A 19,934-nucleotide genomic window follows, 5' to 3' on the forward strand; every position below is an offset into this window, starting at 1 on the left:
CTCTTTCCAAACCCTTGGAAAAGTGCAGGCTCAACACTTGAGTGCTCTGCTTTCAGTCCCACCTTGAGAGGAGAGGCTGCCTCTCCCCTTCCCCCCGTTGCCACAGGTCCCTTGCTCCTCTCCCTTCTCCCCAGAAGGGCAGGAAGGAGCGTGGTCCCCCTGGGGGGCCTCATCCAGCTGCAAAGGTCAGGGATGAGGGAGAAGAAGGCTTTTCTCTCTGAAATTCCCACTTCCAACTACTTCTTCCCTCCCTTGGGGTCTGGGCAGAGGGAAGCAAGGCCTGACCATCCCCGCTGTGCCAGGAGCCCCAGGGCAGGAGAGGAGGGACTGGAGGCAGGAAGAGGGATTTGTCCTGGATAAACTCCAGGTCAGAGGCAAGAGGGGCCTTGGGCCCACTTGGAAATAGTGTGAAGGCAGGGCAGAGGCCTTTCCCTATGTAAGAGAGACTCCTGTGCTCTGGGACCTCCATCTCCTGCCTCACAGCAGTTATGTTTATCCTCCAGAGCGAGGTCTCCTTCCATGGCTCCCTTGTTCAAAAGCCTCAAAACCACTTGTTCCCCAGGAACCCGGGTTTTTCCTACACAAGACAAGCAAGCCAGGACCAGTTTTTCCTCTTCTTCTTCCATCCCTGCCATCTGTCATGATCAGGGATGTTGTGCCCATGTCCCAGTGCTGTCTGTGAGCTGCTGGTGCTGCAAAGTCTCAGCTCCTGGCTTTGTGCTGCTGGGCAGAATCCACGGCTCAACCCTGCGGCTCTCGCTCGCTTTGGGAGCTTCCTCACCCCTGGGAGCAAATCACAGCCCACAAGTCTCTGTGTTTTATTCTGTGTTGGATGTAGAGAGCATTTCACTCGGGCTGGCAGGGAACCCTCAGTGCAGTGAGCCCCAGTTTGATTCTGCAGCAGAGGGATGAAGAGCTGAGTCCCAGCACTGAGGGTTTCCCTGTGACAGGCTGTGCAGCATCCTCCAGCTCTGCTGGCCATGCTGAGGAAAGGATGGACACAGGAATGAGCTCCGGGGGTGGTGCTGGTCCAGAGAGCAGACCCAGGCAGGGGACAGAAAGTGAATGCTAAAGGCAACCGGGAATTATTTAAAATCAAAGCCCCAGTGCTCTCCAGGGTTGGCCTCTGCAGGGTGGATGGAGCACAAGAAGTCTCCTTGACTGCTGCTAGCTCTCTTGCTTTTTTTTTTTGCTTTTATTTTTTTCAAAGTCCTGACTTTCTCACCCCCTCCCTGCTTCCTTTCTGCTTTTCTTTCACACTCCTGTGGGGGTCGAGCCAGTGTTTAACTCTTTCATCCTTATTGCAATTATTTTGTGGCTTTGAGACTACCCCTAAGCCCCAGACGGGGCATCTTCCCCCCAGCCTTCAGCCAGAGCTCCCTGTGTGTTGGGCACAGAGGCACAAGTGTTGTATAAGGAGGAAAACAGAGGAGAACTCGTCACTGTTAGTGCTGTGGCTGGCTGTCCCTGCCCGGTGGAGGTGCCCTCAGACTGCAGCTGGGATGCTTTTCCCTTTAGCATCCTGGAAAAGGCGTGGAAACGGTCCCCTGATCCCCTGAACAGATTTGAAGGGTGAAATCTGCCAACTGCTCAGTATATTGATTCAAATGCATTATTCCTCCCTGGGCAGATCCCTGCCCTGGGAAAGGAGCAATCAGTGCAGGTGCAAATAGCTTTTAATTGCAGAATGTATCTCACCATGGAGGCATTTAGGCTGGATATGATACAACTGATACAGCAGCAGCTGAAGGAAGCCAAATAAACCGGAGCTCTGCAGGAGCCAAACTGCTCCTATGCCATACCTATGGTGTAAATATTCATGTGTGGCTGTGTGTCCGTGTTCTTCCACAACTCCCTGAGATATGACACAGTAGCATCGTGTCAAGATTCAAATGGCATCTTCAGGGAATGTGAAAACTTGCTGTCTGTGACAGTTCCTATGTGAGGATGCAAAATGCTGGGGATGTGGATGTTCTGTGTGTGGACTCGCCTGAAGCCAAGGACTGGGGGCAGTTTCTCAGTGCTGGCAGCGGGCTCTGTGCCTGCTTTGGAGTCCCAGCTCTCTTGCCGGGGCTTAGCTGTGGCTTCAGGCGGCTGTGCCACACAAACTCATGTACAGGTGCTTGGGAAGGCTCCTGTGGAGTTGCCGGGCTGCCGTGGGGTGCCTGTGGTGCTGTAGAGTGGTGCCATAGATGGACTGGCCGCTCTCCAGGCCCATGTCCGGCCGGGGGATGCAGCCCGGTGGGCTCCGCTGCCCCGGGAGGAGCGGACAGCAGCCGGCCGCCCCTCCATCCCCCGGGCAGCATCTCCCGCACCTCTGCTCGGGGAGCGGGGGCACAGAGAGACACGACAGCTGTTCAGAGATAGCCCGGACACTTCAGAGCTTTCCCTCCGCGGTGTGACATCGCCGTGGAGCGGGCGAGGAGCCCGGCGCGCCGGGATGAGCAGGGATTTGTTCCATTTTATGTGCAAAGACGGGCAAGCCTGTGTTTGGGGAGGCACAGAGAGCTCCTTCGGCGGCAAGAGCCCGTGAGAGAGACGAGACGGGAGCGGCTCGGTCACGGAGCGACTGGGGCAGGGGAAGGACGGAGGGAGATGCGGGGACAGCGGCGGCTCGGGGAGCCCGCGGAGAGATGCGGGACTGCGCCCGCTCGGCCGCCGCACAACCGGCCCGGCTCTTCCCTAGCGAGGACAGGAACCGCTTTTGTTATAATTACTATTTTCCCTGGAAAAACAAAAATCGGACTTCCTAGGGGGAAAAAAAAAAAAAAAAAAAAGATAAAAAGAACTTTCACCGCGCACCGTCCTGTTGGAAATCGCGTGTTTGTGAGCAAAGCAGCGCACGGAGCCGGGAGCGGGGCGAGCGGCGGGGATGTTGCCCCGCACGCGTTTCCAGCTAGCGACAATCCCGGGCTCGGGCAGCTCTGGGCAGTCGGGCTGGGCAGCCTGGCGCTGCCGGCGGGTCCCGGGGGCAGCGGGGAGGGCTCTGCCACCCCCGCACTCAGCGGTGCCGGCTGTGCGGGCGGTGCGGCAGCGCGGCGCCCTCCTGCCGAGGGCCGGCCCCGGGCTCCGGGGGGTCGGTGCGGTGATCGGGGGAGGCCCTGCGGGGCCGGTGTCCGTGCCGGTGTCCGTGCGGCCCGCGGGGCTCCCGGGCAGCGCCGCCGAACAAAGGCGCGGCCGCGCTGCGCCGGGCCCGCCCCGGCCGCTCCGGGGCAACTTTCCCCCGGGCCGGCGCGCCGGGGGCGGGGCTATGCTAATGAGAGAGGCGTGTCCCCGCCCCCTCGGCGGCGCTTTGCTGGCGCCCATTGGCGGCGGCGGCGCGGGGGCGGGGCGGTGACGCGATGCAAATGAGGGGGCGTGTCCGGAGCGGCCCCGCCCCCCGCCCGCCGGGGCTGCGGGGCTCGTGTTCGGCGGCGGGGACAGTCAAAGTGGCTCCCATAGGGAGAGACGGCGAGTCCGCCCGGCGCTGCGGGAGAGGGAGGGGGCACGGGGAGCCCCAGGGTCTCCCTCCGGCCGTCCGTCCGCGCCGCCGCCGCGGGTGCGCCCCTCTCGCTCCCTTCCCGGCGTGCGCCCGGCTCCGGCAACTCGCTTCCTGCGCGGCTGGAGGAGGGAGGAGAGAGGAGAGGAGCGGAGAGCGCTTCGGCTGGGAGAGGAGAGAAGAAAGAGGGAGAAAAGAAAGAAAGAAAAGAGAGAGGGGAGAAGGGGGGGGACTTGCCTCTCTTGTCACTGGAAAATGACACTTGATGTAGCAGAGCCTGCCGCAGCTCCCGTTCGTCCTATTGTTTCTTAAACTGCCATCTGAGATTTTTTTTTTTTTTTTTTTTTTTTGCCTGCTGCCATCCGAGGGGTGTCTTCATACAAAAGGGACTTCAAGTACTCCTCCGGCTTGCGAGCGCTGCAACCAGCCCCCAGCACCCCGCCAGCCCCTCCAAGCACCCAAACAAACTGCACACGCAGCAAACAGCAGCGACAAAACCGGGCTCTGATTGCCTCTGGATTTTTTTTTTTTTTTAAATGTGCGTGCCTGTGTTTGCTTTCTCCGACTTGCTTTGATTCCAGCGATCAGCTACAGAGAGAGAGAAAAAAAGAGAGAAAGAAAGAAAAAAAAACAACCCACATATAACAGTCCGCCTGGCGATTTTATCACTTTTTAAAAAATTTTGAATAAAGGAGGAAGATTTGCGCTGTTGTTTCTGATTCATGTTTGGGATTCAGGAAAGCATCCAGCGGAGTGGGAGCAGCATGAAGGAAGAGCCCCTCGGCGCGGGGATGAACGCGGTGCGGACGTGGATGCAGGGAGCCGGCGTCCTGGACGCCAGCACGGCCGCTCAGAGGTAGGCAGGATCCGCGCCCGCTCCGCTCCGCGCCCGCTCCGCGCCCGCGCCCGCTCCGCGCCCCGGGGCGCTCCCCGCCCGCAGCGCCTTTCCCCCCGCGCCAACAAAAACCCGGCTCTGGAGCGCTGCTACCAGCACTGAGTTTGGCGTAGATGTCGCCGGTTAAATATTTATCCCTATTGTCCCGTAGGAATGAGTTTTTATTAAATAATGATAACAACAATAAAGGAAGTGGGGAGTTTCGCTAGGTACGGATAGGTAGGGTTCATCTCTCCTTGTGTTCGCTCGGAGGAAGGAGTTTTCAAAACTATGTTTGCTGCTGATTTAGTCTTAAGATCTTCAAATGACACTTTCTTCCTCCGGAAAGCGGCGAGTTGTGCACGGATGTATCCAAAATATATTTCTCTACCTCGCTTTCCTATTCTCGTCAGAATCAGCAGCTCCCCTTCTTCTCCTCCGATAAGAAGGGAGTTTGCAAAGCGTACTCCAGAAGAAATTTAATTTGAAGTCTCTTTGTAAAACCACTGCCACTTATCTCAGATTTTTAAAAAGAAATCCCTCCAAGCAGAAGACGGGTTTGGCCCAGCCTCGTTTTCTCGCTTATTTCTCCTTCTTCCCCGTCCTTTTCCCCGCGAAAAAAAATAAACCTAAACACGAACCAAACCCTGATGCTGGATTCGCAGCTTGAGCCCTGGAGCCGGCATCATCCGGCATCAGTTTAATGTTGACATCTCCCGGTGTCTCCCACCTCGCCCCGCACCCCTCCCTTTGGAGCCCTCTAAGGAAGGGAAAGTTTCTGCAGGGACAACCCTGAAATATTTGAAGTTGTCTCCTGGGCTCGGTGTTTACCCACCGCTCCGGCGCGGGAGGAAAGGCACAAGATAAGGCACATGGGCGCTGGTGTGACAGCTCCGAGCCGAGTTTGAGAAGTGGCAGGACCGATGCTGCTCCGCGGGGCAAAGCGCCGGCGGCTCTGAGCGCGGCTCCCCCGCCATGCGGGGCCGGCTGCGGGCGGGCACGGCCCCCGGGGAGGGCTGCTGGGTACCGGGGCCGGGCTGGGGGGGCTGCGGGGGGCTCCGGGCTCGCCGCAGGACGCGATGGGCTCGGGGCTCCGCGGGGTTCGGAGCTTGAGTTTTTCTCCGTGCCCGGAGGGAAAAGCCCCGGGCGGCCCGGGGGACGGAGGGATGCTCTGCCCCGGGGGGGCCCAGCCGGGTCCCGGCGGGGGAAGGCACGGCCCGGGGAGGCGGCTGGGGGGGGACGTGAGGCCGCCTCGTCGGAGCTGCCGCTAACCCGCGTGTCTCTGGTCCCAGCGGAGTGGGTCTGGCCCGGGCTCACTTCGAGAAGCAGCCGCCTTCCAACCTGAGGAAGTCCAACTTTTTCCACTTCGTCCTGGCTCTGTACGACCGGCAGGGGCAGCCCGTGGAGATCGAGCGCACCGCCTTCGTGGGCTTCGTGGAGAAGGAGAAGGTGAGTGCCCTGCGGCCCCGTGGGAGCCCGGCCGCCTCTCCGGGGCCCTCCCCGCTCCGCTCCCCCGGGGCCGCGACACCGGCTCGTCCCGGGAGCCTTCCCCTGTCCCGGAGGGCACACGGGGAGGCGGTGTTCCCTCATCCCTCGCCATGCCCGGGGCAGGGGAGAGGGCTGAGAGCTGCCCCATCCAACCCCGGGGACACCCGGCGTGCGAGTGATGGAGAAGCTTCATTGATACCTTTTTTCCTTTTCCCTCCGGCCTCCCGTGTCGTCTTTGACTGCAGGAAGCCAACAGCGAAAAGACCAACAACGGGATCCACTACCGCCTGCAGCTGCTCTACAGCAATGGTAAGGGCTGGGAGCCCCCGGGCTCGGCCCCATCGCCCCCCGCCGCCCCCGCGGCTGCCGAGCCCAGCAGCGCCCGGGTTCCCCCGCTTCCCCTCCGCTCCCCCGAGCCCTCGGGCGAGCCCCGCTCCGCTCCTCACACCTCTGCCTTGTTTCAGGGATCAGGACGGAGCAGGATTTCTACGTGCGACTCATCGACTCCATGACCAAGCAGGTGGGTGCTGCGGGGCGGCCGGCGGGCAGGGGGTGGCAGCCGTCGGGGCGGCCCCGGGAGGCGAAACCCGCCCCCGCGGCGGGGCCGCTCTGCCCGCTCTGCCCGCTCTGCCCGCTCTGCCCGCCGGGGCCGGGGCCGGGGCCGGGCCGGGGCCGCTCTGCCCGCTCTGCCCGCCGGGGCCGGGCCGGGCCGGGGCCGCTCTGCCCGCTCTGCCCGCCGGGGCCGGGGCCGGGGCCGGGCCGGGGCCGCTCTGCCCGCTCTGCCCGCCGGGGCCGCTCTGCCCGCCGGGGCCGGGGCCGGGCCGGGGCCGCAGCCTCCGGCGGGCACGGCCGCGCTGCCGCTCCGGCCGCCGAGCGGGCTGCGGGGAGCCCGGGGGTCCCCGCGGGACCCTGCCCGCCGCTGGGCTGCGGGAGAAAAATACGGGCAGCCCTCCAGCCGTCCCAGACAGGGCTGGTTTTGCCGCTTAATTAATAAGAATTAACCTCCAGCCCCCGAGCGCGGCCGGCACAAGGCGCTGGCTGTGTCGCTCCGGCCGCGCTGGCTGCAGGAGGAGCGGCTCTATCGCGACACGTTTGTGTGTCGGAACAGAACCCAGAATCGCGGCGCGGGCAGCGGCGAGCTCGGTGTCGGACTCGGGGAGGGCAGCAGGGCTTGTCAGTGGATTAATCCTCATTTTAAGCCTGTTCTTTAGCCTCCCAAACAGAGTAATAACGTGCGTACCTACCTGTAAAAAATACTTTCCTGTTTAGAACCAGTATTTTTACAAAGGGGATATCTGAGCAAATCGATTCTCTCTCCTTTATTTATTTTTTTTTTTCCTTTTAAAATTGTTACTCTAGCTTTTTCTTCTGCTCCTGTCAGAATATTTTTCTCTTAGAATACGTTTCTTTTAAATAGTTACTATCGCTTTTGAGCCTTTTCATCCTTAAAATATGTTTCTTCCCCTCCTAATCTGTTTTACTTGTTAAAGAAAATTCTTAAATTTTATTTAAGGAAAACATTAAGGTTTTTTTTGTACCGCTAGGAAATGTCAGTCCTTGTATGTTGTCTGCAGGGACGAAACTCTTGGCTTGTATTCGGGTTTCTTTTCTACAGCAAAACATAAAGCTCTAAGGGCTGAGTTTGTTTTACAAAACTCTCTTTGATGGTCCCAAAACATCTTTTCCTGCCATTGAAGACTGTCTTTCAACAGTAAAAAAAAAAAAAAAGGAAAAAAAAAAGAAAAAAAAAAAAAAGAAAAGAGGAACTTGGGTGAATTTTACTAGACAATCCACTGTGCATCTGAACTCTGTTATACTGTACACTTCCAAACAGAGTCCATCCACTGCAGGAATTAAAACAGCAGCAACATATACTCCTTCATAAAAAAATCCTGGAAAGCGTTTGCTGTCATTCCCTGGTTTTCAGTCACAAATTGGTTAGTTTGTGTTAAAAGTAACTAAATCTTCCTGATATAGGAACTCTTTTTAGTCCTTTTGGAGCGTATGTATTTCAGTGTAGATCGTGTGAGAGAGAGAATCAATAAATATTATCTTTAAACAGCTTTCCTATCGTTACGGAAATGCAGAAGCCTCTGATCATAATCCTGTTGAAAACAGAGCCCTGAACTCATGGAGAGCAGTGGATTCAAAATAATTTTCTTAACAAAGGCATCTTGCATATGAAGAGTTCATCCTAAGGCACTGTTTGACCTCTTGGTCTCTCATTATTATCAAGTCATCAGAGGGTTTTGGAGAGAAAGGGGGAAAAAACCCCCCGAGATACAGTTTATTTGTAAAACCTACCGTGTAGCTTTAAAGCACGTTCACAATGAAGAAGGAGGAGGGGGAAAAAAAAAAAATCTTGTCTGATTTCAGGAAATCTTAGAAAAACAAAGTTAGTACAAATTACAGATTTTGGGAAAAGTGCAGTGCGGTTGAGAAAGCGAGGATTTTAGAACAAAAGCTCTCTGAGCTTAGCTTAGAAAACGGGGAGCAAAATGCTGTTTTAGATGCAAACATGTTTGCTTACATATTAATTACATGTCTGTAGTTTCTTTAGGCATGACTGTAATTGCTTATGAAAAATAGGGCATTGTCATGTCAAAACTGTGGCATGTGCCGCTCCGAATTTTTTCGGGGGCTGGACAGTAAATTCTCCTTCTTCTCCTTTTTTTAATTCTTTCTTTTTAAAAGTGAAATTATTTCAGAGTTGGGATCGCGTCGGTTACTGAATGCTTATTAGGAAGTGAAGTACAACACATGACAGAAGCTCACCCAAATGTTGAATATATCATTTATATTTTATGACAGTGAATTATATAGAAGATTCTCAAGTAACTTTCAAATCATCAAACTGTAATTAAATATTGCAAAGACTGTCTGAAAATTCTTTAATTTTTAATGAAAGTTAAATATATATTGTCAGTCTACTTGAAGGTGTAGTATTTTAATGCATGACGCTCAGAACAAATTGGATAATGAAATGATTACTTTTAAATGAAACTGTTGCAGAAGCGTACACATTTCAGCTGGCAAGTGTCTGCTCAGTCCTCACACACACACATTCACACACTCGATAATTGTGAATTCCCAGACTGAAATTACAGCTACTCTGAGGTTTCTGGTGGCAAATTAAAAATCCCACAGAAGCAAAGCTTGAATGAGTTAGGTTCCCCAGATCATACAGGAAAGTATCTGTGGCTTTTTTTTTTTTTAATATTAATTTTTTTATTATTATTATTATTTAATACGGACACATCAGATTTAAATATATTCTCTTTGTGTCACGGTTACAAATTGTGAGGTTTTGTACGCTTGCGGATTATTAAGTTAGGTAAGATTAAATAAAAGCCCTTCTGCAAATCAGACCTGGATTTCGGTGCTGCTCAGAGATTTAATGTGAATGTCCCATTAGCAGCATGTGTTCTAGCAGTAGGTAGGGCTTGGCTGTGCTGGGGGCTGTGTGTGCACTAAAGAGATGTTCCTGCTCCTGAGTGTTCCTACTCTGCCTGAGTCAGTGATTTGTTTGTGGGGCTGTGCCCAGCTAAGAAACTCGTAGCAAGAGTTGTGTCCTGGGTGGAACAGAGGGATCTCCGTGTCCTGGTGCGTGCGTGTTTCTCTGTCAGCTGTGGAGCAGGATGGGAAGTGGGGCTGGAGAGTGGCACTGAGGCAGCCAAGAGTTGTGTTGGGAGCTGCATCCAGGGCAGAGCTGGGCTGTGGGATGAGCTGTGCACGCACTGCCCCAAACAGCAGCTCGGGCTGCACGCGCTCCTTGGGAACCGGGGCTGGGGGACTTCCAGACGGGAAACCCAGCCAGGATTGGTCTCAGAGCACATCATTTTGGGCTGTGTTTGGGGTATCGTGCTTGGCCTTTGGTGGTGGCCCCGGAGAAGCGCTGGGTCAAATGGGAATTACGTGGCTTTTGGGGTCTCGCTAAGTTTCTGAAACGGGTCCCCGTCACTTAAAAACTGTAAATGTGACACACAAATCATTCCTGTGGCGGAGAAGTTCTTCCCAGTTCAGGCAACAACATTCGGTGTCAATACTGGCTTAATTAAATTTTCTTTTATGTTATACTGGCACCTCATTTTATGTCAGGATCACATTCCTAATGCGCTCAAAACCCTGTAGGACCCCAAACTTTATAGCTGTTGCTTTCCGTACAGCAGCAGCTCCTCCCGCAGAAGATCTGCCTCTAACAATGATGCATTTTGAATTTGCCTGCAGAACGTGAAATATATCTGCTCTAATATAACTGGAGTTTTTAGGCAAGTCAAAGGATTTTAATATGTTTATGGAGAAGAGATGCCTTCTATTTCTTTGGCTGTATTTTCATAAAGTTGAGCTATTTCACTATAAGGAAAGATGGAGGAAATAAATCTGAAATACTTGTTCCCCACCCATTTTTCCTTCAGCCGTTCTCATCCATAAGATATAACGGATGCTAATATGGCTCAGGCATCTTAACAATCATAAGTTTTGCTCGATGGCTATTGTCTATTGCTGGGAGCCCTCATGAGTCAAAAATCCTTCCTTCAGACTTAAACCCTGTTTATATTTGGATTTTTTTTTCAGAGCTATAACTCTGGATGCAAATGGTTTTTCTGTTGACTTGTCTGTCATTCTCTGATGTCTGCAGATATTTGATCAGCTCTATTCTGTGCATGGTGTGGCCCTTCTCTGGCAGCTACACGCATGGGAAAAAAAAATGTTATCAATAAGTTCAGAGGAGCCTCAGCAGACTCGGAGAAATTTCACACAAACATAAAACAAAACCTAACCCCTGTGACGGGGAAAGTTTACATTGCGCCAGATTTTAGCAGCTTTCTTGTGCCTTTGGTGAGATGTCAGAAGCGCAGGTGATTTTAATTTTCTTGTACAGAGAGGAATGGAGAAGTTTGGAATTTGCATGCATGATCAGGACCTGTGTTTGGGAAAATGTAAACTCATCACAGTGGAAAATGTGTTGTTTGGAGTCTGAGGGTGAAAACAAAGCTGAGGATTTTGGAGAGACTGCCTGAGCCAGATGGCCTGGTGCATTCCCAGTCTGGCAGCCCAACTGCTCCCTCCTGTATAATATACAGCCATTTGTTCTGGGATATTTACGCTAGAGCTGTTTCCATGTGAATGTTTGAAAACCATTAAAAATGAACATATTAGGAGAGATAAATTTATTTAATTTGTGTGAATACGTCGATAAGCAGGCTGTGAATCAAAGGCAGAGGGAGACTGGATAAAATAATTAGATGCTTCTGAATTGTGCGTGGAGAGGCAGAGCAAGAACTCCCTGTCCTCGCCCTGGGACCAGCTCCGCGCTGCTTGTCCGGGATAAACCTCCCTGGGATGAGTCGAGGTTTTGCCTGGGGAAGGGGTAAAACCTCGGGTAATTGAGGGTTAAGGATTCAAAGCCAAACAAATGTAATTCACAGTATTTTCTCTGTAGATATATAGTGGATACAAGCCTAATCCTCTCTGGGTGAAATTCTGGCCCATCTGAAGTCAATTGCAAAGCGCCTATTGAATTCGGTGGGGCCAGGATTTTATTTTCTCCCTGTGTGTACGGCTGTAAACGTCATTCCAAATCATTTTAGTTCTGTTTTGGAAAAGACCCTAATTTTAATGAGTTTTCCCTTCTCTTTTATTTTTGTAAGGGACATACTTTGTTTTGTGAGGCAGATGGAATCTGAAAGCAAGTGGATTTAGATGCACGTTGGTGATTTCTCTCCTTCTCTTACTCTTTTAAAATCAAGGCCATGACATAACTGAGTAATATAATGACCATGATCTCATTCCTTCAAGATTGTTTTTCGTCCAGTTCTGAAAGCAGGATTGCTTGACTGGCAAACTGACACCACGAGACGATTCTGCCCTCACTTGTACCAGCATAAATCTGGATTTATTCAGGAATGGTTAAGGACAAAATCTGTCTCTGTATTTTTCCAGCTTGTTTGTCAATTCTTTTATTGCTTTATCCTACTGCGTCTATTGGGGGCAAAAAGTAGATTTAATGAGAACTGTAGCCTTGACTTTTATATCGCATTCCTTCCTTTTAATTTTTTATTTGTTCTTATTTTTTTTTAATAATGAATCTGTCGCTGAAAAGTTTAGGTCAATTTTTGGACGTACTTGACTGTGATGTGCTCAATGTAGTAATTTTTATTTGCTGTTAAGCAGTGAATTGAATTTGATTTAACTTTAAATGCAGCTTTATTTAAATAGAAGTGAGGAAGTCTTATATTTTTAACACTAATTTTTCGGGGCCTGATTTTGAAGTCCGTTTGTGCATGAGTGATTGTTACTCACTGGGACTTCTTGCAGGAGGGTTACTTGGGTGAGTAAAATGGAAGATAAATTTTGTGGGGAAATGTTTTAAGTTGTTCAGGAGAAGAAACGCTATTTTCAAGTGCTTATGAAACACCAGCGAGTTAAAACAACATGAAGTAAACAAAAAGAAAAAAAACAAAGTCTATAATTTTGCATTTCCTTTGCCGGTGTTTTGTTGTGCAACTCTGATGTGTATCTGCAGGCTTATTTTTAGCTCTGCTGTGGTCTAAGATTATGCACTGTAACTTTCACTTTGTCTCTCATTAATGTGATCCCTATTTGACAAAATCACGACCACGTTAGTGCGACAGGGAACCCCGACACAACCTCCTGGTTTCAAAGCCTGAACTTAAAAACCGCATAATTTATTAAAAAAGTCAAGATATTTTTGTTAAAAAGAGTAGCTTTTCAAACCCGAGAGTTAAACATTTTCACAACAGTAACGTAGTAGACCCTTCCTGTAAAAATACTTCTGGCAGCTCTAACGATCTGAAACTTTAGCAGTTCCTGTTTCCTTTTTGAAACTAATTGTAGAATTAATGCTTCAGAGCGGCACGGTTTGCGAGGCGGTCGAGTATCTGCAGGGCTCTCGGGCAGCCATTCATGGGGGCAAAGAATTGGTGCTTCACACAAGTAAATTGGGATGCAGGAGTGGGGAGATGGGGATGAACTTCTCAGAAATGAGCCCAGAGCATCCTCCTGCTTCCCAGAATTTCCTAGAAATTCCTGCAGGAATAGGGTGGGCGAGAGGGGCTGCGTTTGACGCGGAGAAAACAAAATGTGCACGGGTGCAACTTCCATAATTGAATGCAAATAAAGTGAGAAGCAAATCCTTAACCTGGAGGGAGGCAGAAGAATGTCATGCACGTAAAAGGAGGGATCACTGATGCTAAGCACAACAGACAAGGTGATTATGTACCACAGTGTTGACTCTGTCCGTTCATTATTGCTATTTAGTTGAGTTACTTAAGCAGCTACCTGGAGGTTAAGTAAGCACAGCAGCAGGAAGGGGAGAGGAGGACAGAGGGCAGGGGGAAAAAGGAAAGTAAATTTTGTGTTCTGGTTTGTCGTTTCTAGCACTTCCTTGGCTCCACTGGCAACAAGCTAACCCATCCTGGGTAAATTTATTTTAATATTTGGAAGTATGAGAAGAACGAGCTGAGTCCAGCAGCCCTCTCCTCCCATGTCACACTGTGATTGTCTGGAGGTGTTTGTCCCCACTAAAGGCCTCAGAAGTAGATCTGCTCTTTCCCCTCCTGCTCTGCATTCTCAGAGGGAGATCATTTTTTAACTGTTGATGAAGTCCAAGTAGTGCCATGAGCTTCCTCCTTGTCTGGCCTGTCCCACTGCCAGGTGGAACCTGATCTGGGGTTTTCTGGAGTCTTTGCAATGTCCCCCTGACTGACCCCACCAGGTGTCAGCCAGTTCCTTCACTTTTCTGGCTTTGCTTGGAAGAAGCTTCTCCCTATCTCCCCTTTTAATGCTGGGAATGAGGCTATTCTGAATTTGTCCCACCATCCTGCTGTAACACATGTAATTCCATTTTCCAAGGCTTCTTGCAAACATTCTGTATCTCTCTTGGGCACTGATGTGGAAGCAGCTCAAGGTGGGGGTCCCAGCTGGGGCCAGGGGGTTGCTGGTGTCTGTGCTGGGGGAACTTTCTGTGCATCCCCTTAATCCCAGTGCTGGGTTCACAGCTGTTGTGCCTCACTGGTGGAAATGAGGGGGCAGAAGCCAGGTGAGACTCTGGGCCCATTCGTGACAATTAGTGGCAGCCTCTGTTTTATCAGCTATAAAACACCAGCTCTGGGGCTCTCAGGTTTTAGAAGAAGGCCCATAGTAAAGCAGAAGTTAAAATATTAAAACTACCAAAGGTAACACAGGCACATTCCTGTTATTATTTATGGAATTATTAAGTAATTTTATAATGCATAATATTAATATTGCATGTTGCCTTTTAAATTGTGTAAGAGTCAGTGCGTGCTTCTTCAGATTTGTGTGCCTTGAGATCTGTGCCCCTTCTGGAAGTACCACACCTCTTACCCTTCATGGGTTTCATTTGCAAGGACTAGAAAAGCAGTTCTATATTAAGGTAACTCACTTTTTTGTCAGTATTTTCCACGCTTCCATTTCAATTTGATCTCGTTCCTTAAAATGTGTTTCATCCACGGAGCACTCTTCTTAAATTTCAGTCTCTATTTTATCATTAGCTCCAGGGAGACCCATCTCAGATGTCATTTTACCTGCTGAGTTTTTTCCCCCCCATTTCTTGTTTTAAATTCTGGGCTGGGAAGGTCACACCCAGCTCAAGGGTAGTGCTGATGCTCAGATGCAGGGGTGCTCATCCCTCCAAGGCTGCGGCTCCGATCCCAGCTCTGGAGTGCCACCCTAAAAGATTGAGAAACCTCAGTGCCAGCAAAAGATGCTGTTGCAAAGGAAGCTCCACTCTTGTTTTGCACCCTTGGGGCAGGGGTGGCTGGAGAACATGACTCTGTGGGGCTGAGATGGAGATCCTGTCCCGCAGGGGCTGTGCCCACTAACCCAGTTGGTGTGTAACGCCGATCCCGTGCTGCTGGTGGGAGCAAACGTAGACTCTTGAAATGTGAACACGCTGCCTTTCCACAGCTTTAGCTTAAAGGATTCTCCCTGCGCTGTCTCAGAGTCAAATTTCTCAAGCTGGTTGATCCTCTGTTTGTTTTGGTCTCCTCTGCTCTGGTAGGGCCTTCTCCTCACTTATTTATATCCCTGTAGCTCCGGAGGTGCTCTCTGGAAAGCGCTGGATCGGGAGGTTCAAGGGAAGAATCAGGCCCAGGCGCTTTCTCAGGAGCTACCAAGAAAATGCCTGGGCTGTGCAGCTTTTGTAATTAAAAATGCATGAGCTCTCTCTTTTCTGTCTTTTTTTTTTAATGAATAGGACCCAAAGTATACCAAGCCTTTCTGTTTTTTTTTTTTTTTCTTTCTTTTTTTTTTTTTTTTCCCCCTCCTCTTCCTTTTAATGCTATTAGGTTTATATTTTATTCTGAATTGAAAAGAAAATTGTGGTTGTCTTGACTACTAAAAAACCCCATCCTACACACCGCTGGAGAGATGTGCAACAGAGAGGAGGGAATTTAGCTGTACTCAGCTTGTGTTGTTTTACAACTGCAGGTCTTGGAGCAGGTTTGGTGGAGATGCCAGGTCTCTTTAGCCTGAGCTGTGGTTTGAAACTCACTGAGCCTTTGCTTACCATGACGTGTTTTGATTTTCTCCAAGCTCAACTTTATGTACAACTAAGAATTTGTTTTATTTCTAGGCGATAGTATATGAAGGCCAAGACAAGAACCCAGAAATGTGCCGAGTTCTGCTCACGCATGAAATAATGTGCAGGTAAGAAATACCCCTCTTCCAGTTAATTAGTGATGAGAAGATGAATCTGTCTCCCAAAATCTAGGTTGAACCTACAGCTATTTTCGGACTTAAATTTATCTTTCTTGCATTAAACAATCCCAAAATAACACAGTTCGGTGTGTGTAATTAGCAGCAAGGTCTCAGTCGTCACACTAGTTTTCAATTATTTATAAAGAGTTATTCTTAACAGAATGCTGCTGGTTTTCATTTAGACACTGTAGCCCACAAAAGGTCTCCTCACCGAAATTAACAGTCTATTATAGTCTTGTAGCAATAAACGTCTCTGTCCCCAATTCCCAACAAAAACTCCTCGGCAAAATGACAAAATAGTATTTTTTGTTTGTTTGTTTTTATGTTTTTTTCCTGGATGTGCATTAAGGAGTGAGGTCAGGAGGTTCTTTTGTCCTGGTTGCCGCTCACGTGGGGTCCCCACTTGGCCAGAGCGGAGCAGCTGAAGCTTCTCTGTGCAAAAGATGTCGTCTTCTTGATTTTCTTTAAACTTCCCCATGCAGAATTGGCTCTGCCCAGTGCTCTCTTGCCCTGCCTGGGATTGGTGACTTTAATTCAGTCAAATATCTTCTCCCCCAAACTTCTGCAGCTGCTTCCTTCTCTGTTCTGGCTGGTTGAAGTAGGTGAAGCCTCCTCTACTTCCTTTTTACCACAGAGCCCTTTGCCACCTCAGAGAGTTTGACCTCTCAGTCTCATTAAAGTTAGTGGGTGTTTTTTGCATGTCTGAAAAAATCATTTGTTACGTGTTATTCGATGGCAGAAAATAATTCCCTGGTGGAAGACGAGGCGTTCTTGCATAAGCTCATTGTTACAATCAGTTGTTTTAAGACTGTAAAAATGCCATTGCATGCGTTGTAACTTTTACAAAACACATTTACTAAAAAGGAGTAACTTGAGGGTAAAAACTAGTACCCACTTCTAAAAGAATAAACTTGGATGAGGGTTTCCTGGCAGGGGAGAGTCTTTGACAAAATACTCAGATGGAAACTTCTCTGCTGGTTGATGATTTTTTTTTTTTTTTTAATTTTTTAAAAAAAAAAATTCTTGGGATCTGCATGTTTTGTCCTCCACTGACAGCTCCTCCTGCTGAAACCCTGCTAGGGGAGGGTAGCACGCCATGATGAAAGCAGAGAAGGAGTTGCTCTTTTTGCTCTGCCAGCTTGGGTGAAACGTTGCACAGCTCCCCCTCAAATTCTTCCTTGCAGCAGGATTTTGGGGGATTAGAGTTTTCATGTCGTGCTTTTCTAGGCTGCTTCCTTCAGTGGGTTTGGCTTCTTCCAGGAAACCAAAGACATTGGTTTGCAGCTCCAGAACAATCAGCAGCTCCAAGAGGTGCCTGAGCCTCGTTGCTTTGCTGAGGGTTCCGGGACACTTCTGCCTTTCCAAATGGAATCCCAGTCATGTTGACAACTTGTAATTGTCCTAAAATTCATTGGCCCAATTAGCATGACTTTCACACTAGATACCTAGCTAGGAACAATTCATGGAAATATTAAAGGAGGCCCCTGACCTGATAAGACTCAAGTGCTTTTTACTTTTCTCCTGTAGCAGAGCAGTAAAATGGTGGGACTGGGCACTTGAATAAAATTAAGCACATGTTCAAGTGCCTGCAGTGTCAGGGTCTGAATCTGCCATTAGTCCTGGGTGATGTGTCCTCCTGATCCTTAACCAGCAAGGTTTGGTGGTAGGAATAACTCACTGAGCCAGAATCAACTACTTTAATGAATTAATTTCCTTTCAGATACTTCAGAAACATAAAGTGTAAGAAGTAAATTAAAACTTCATATGGTGGGCTGAGTTTTAACCAGAAGACCAAATGCCTACATCACAGATTTATAGCCATTCAATACACTTTGACGGAGACAAAATTATCTCTGCTCTGGGAATGTGGAAAGATGCACAGTCATTCCCTTTATTAAAGCACTTTTCACTTTCTTTGTTCTTAAAATTCACTGGCTCAGAAGCTTTCTCCTCCTGTTTATTTACTGCTAGTCCTTGCTTTGTGTTTCATGGCCATAAGGTGGAGGGGTGGAAAAAACCCAAACTGACTGTAGTAGGCAAATGTTGTGTTCCTGATGGGGTGAGGGAGACACATTCAAATTTCTTACAGCTCATATTAGATATTTCCCATTTCCTTTGCTGCCCATACGTGTGTAAGAGGGTGCTGTTTGTTTACCAGGCCGCTTGACCCTATTGCACAAATCTGTCATCTATTGTGCTGCTAACACGCTTTTAAATTGCAAATCTGATGCTCTTTAGGGGTCTAGGAGGGGAAAAATTCTCTCTCCACACCATTCTGTTTCTCTTGATTTCTTGCCTGTTGTAAGTGGAAGTTGGGATGTGCTGAATTTGCACCAGGGGTGCAAATGCAGCCTCAATTATAAGCATAAAATTAGAGTCTGTTCCCCATTAATCAGCCCAGCTAATTGCTATGCACTACCATTAGCCATATGGTGTGAAAGACAGCTTGCTCTCCCTAAGATGAAATTTCTTCATTTCAGACATGAAATAGTGAGGGCTCTGTATTTTAAAATAGCTTGTTTTAGATATTTAATTTCTAAACAACTTTCAGCAGTGCTTTCTATCAAGGCTAACTGCACAATAAAACTTTGCATTTATGTGACAAAGCTGGGTATTTATAGTGTACTACAGCTACGGCACAGAGGAGACAAAGAATTCAAATGTATAAGAGAGTCCTGGCTGTGGTAGGAGAGCGAAGCTGAGGTTTGCTCCAGGTAGCTGTTTATTTCAAAGGATTTCATTGTGTTTTGTCAGATATAAAAATCTACACTGTTGGTGAAAATGTTAATAGCTGGGGAGAATTCACAACCTCAGTGGAATTTATTAGTATTGTAGGCAGCATGGGGAGGGACATCTATAGTTAATATTGCCTCAACAATTTCCATTATGAAACCTTCAGTGGCTTACAGCTTTGCCAAACTTAAACTGTTCTGGCTGAAATATCCTTTGCAGGGTGTCAGCCTCAGGCTGACTTTCTTTGGAAAGTTTCAGCTAAAATGGTTCAGTGATTTCTGAGAATGAGGTTGGAGTAAAATATGGGTTTTGTCTGTGTAAAATAAGATCTTACAGCTGTTTTGGCAAGGGGGTCCTGCACCTCCACTGCTCCAGGGTGAGGAGCCTGTTTGGGGCTGATGGCATCACTGGAGGGATCCCACCTCGCTGGGACCTTGTGCAAAATCTCCCTCCCAGCTTCTCTGGCGACTTGTTGGGGCCTGGCAGCCAAAGTCGCCTTGGTGCTGGCCACGTGCCACGGGCCCCTAATTCCTCATTGTTCATTGTCCCCAGGATGCACAAAGCAGGGCTCCTGCACCGGGAGCGCTCCGGCCACCGCGCCAGGGAGGGCATGGCAAGGGAGGCCTTGGGGCGGCACGGAGGCCTCAGGAGGCCTCGTCCCCTAGGCCCGGGCAGGGATCCCCAGGCACATGGAAGGGAGGAGGAGGATGGGGAGCAAGAAGACAGGAGAGCAGCAGGTCCCCAGAGGGTTGGAGTGAGGAGAAAGGCAGCAATAAAATCTGGGGGTGGTGGTAGCCTGGGGAAGAGCAGGATAGGGATGGTGAGGGGCTCGGGAATGAGCCATGAGGGTGACAACAACCGTGAGGTGCAGGAGCTGGAAATGTTGGGAGGTTGTGTTAATACCAAGGACTACTTGTTTCAAAAACAAGCAAACCCCACAAAAAAAAATAAATCAATTCTCGTGGGCCAACGTGGCATTGTCTGAGCTGTGGCTCCTGGTCCCACCCAGGGAAAAGTGTCATGGAAGAACAACAAAGACCACTCCTTGTCCTCCTGGCTGCACGGAACTGGTGTTCCCTGCTCTTGCACAGAGCCTTGCTGGGAGCTGGAGGGTTTCTGAGTGGTTTGGAGAAGCTCCTGGGAATTTTAAAATTCTTTCAGGGAAAGGAGAAAGGGTGCTGAATATTTAGGAACTTATTTCCAAGTGCTAAGTAGGCACTAAAAGCCAAAGCTTTTGAGGGAAATTGAATTAAAAGCACTTTTAACCAGGTCTGAAACTCAAGATCTGCTTGATGTTTTAATTCTTTGCATAGAAAGACTAGAGTGAAGAGGCCTCCAATTCTGCTGTTGCTGGGGGGCAGGGGGAAAGAGCACAAAAGGCAAAAACTAAATTTTAAAATATAATTCTCTAGATCATGAAGGAACATTCAGGGCCTCCTTTCTTGCCAGAGAGCCACCAGATGGTGGGATGTGTGAGCCATGCAGCCCTTCCACATCACCCTCAGATTGTGGTCAAGGAGTGAGGTCTCCTACTATCACTTGGGGTTATTGGGGTGCACTTTTGGGAAGGCACCCCAATTAAGGGGCCACCTTAGGAGCAGCAAAACATCTCAAAGATGG

The 19,934-nt window shown here is 49.4% G+C and overlaps 1 protein-coding gene across 8 annotated transcripts in view; it reads left to right on the forward strand.

The window, feature by feature from the left end:
• The first annotated feature begins 3,381 nt into the window (after positions 1-3,381).
• Positions 3,382-19,934, forward strand: part of EBF1 (EBF transcription factor 1) — a 266,220-nt gene continuing 249,667 nt past the window's right edge. For 4 of the 8 annotated variants that reach the window (XM_086851244.1, XM_086851238.1, XM_086851243.1 and 1 more), the window contains exons 1-5: positions 3,382-4,334; positions 5,645-5,801; positions 6,086-6,149; positions 6,305-6,360; positions 15,457-15,530. In XM_086851244.1, coding sequence (XP_086707370.1) covers positions 4,201-4,334; positions 5,645-5,801; positions 6,086-6,149; positions 6,305-6,360; positions 15,457-15,530 — 485 coding nt within the window. In that variant the 5' untranslated portion in view covers positions 3,382-4,200. The remainder of the gene's footprint in view (positions 4,335-5,644; positions 5,802-6,085; positions 6,150-6,304; positions 6,361-15,456; positions 15,531-19,934) is intronic. The other 4 variants (XM_086851245.1, XM_086851241.1, XM_086851242.1 and 1 more) reach the window with 2 other exon arrangements.

This window comes from Cyanistes caeruleus, chromosome 15 (assembly GCF_971803275.1).
Source record: "Cyanistes caeruleus chromosome 15, bCyaCae1.hap1.1, whole genome shotgun sequence".
Taxonomy (NCBI): domain Eukaryota; kingdom Metazoa; phylum Chordata; class Aves; order Passeriformes; family Paridae; genus Cyanistes; species Cyanistes caeruleus.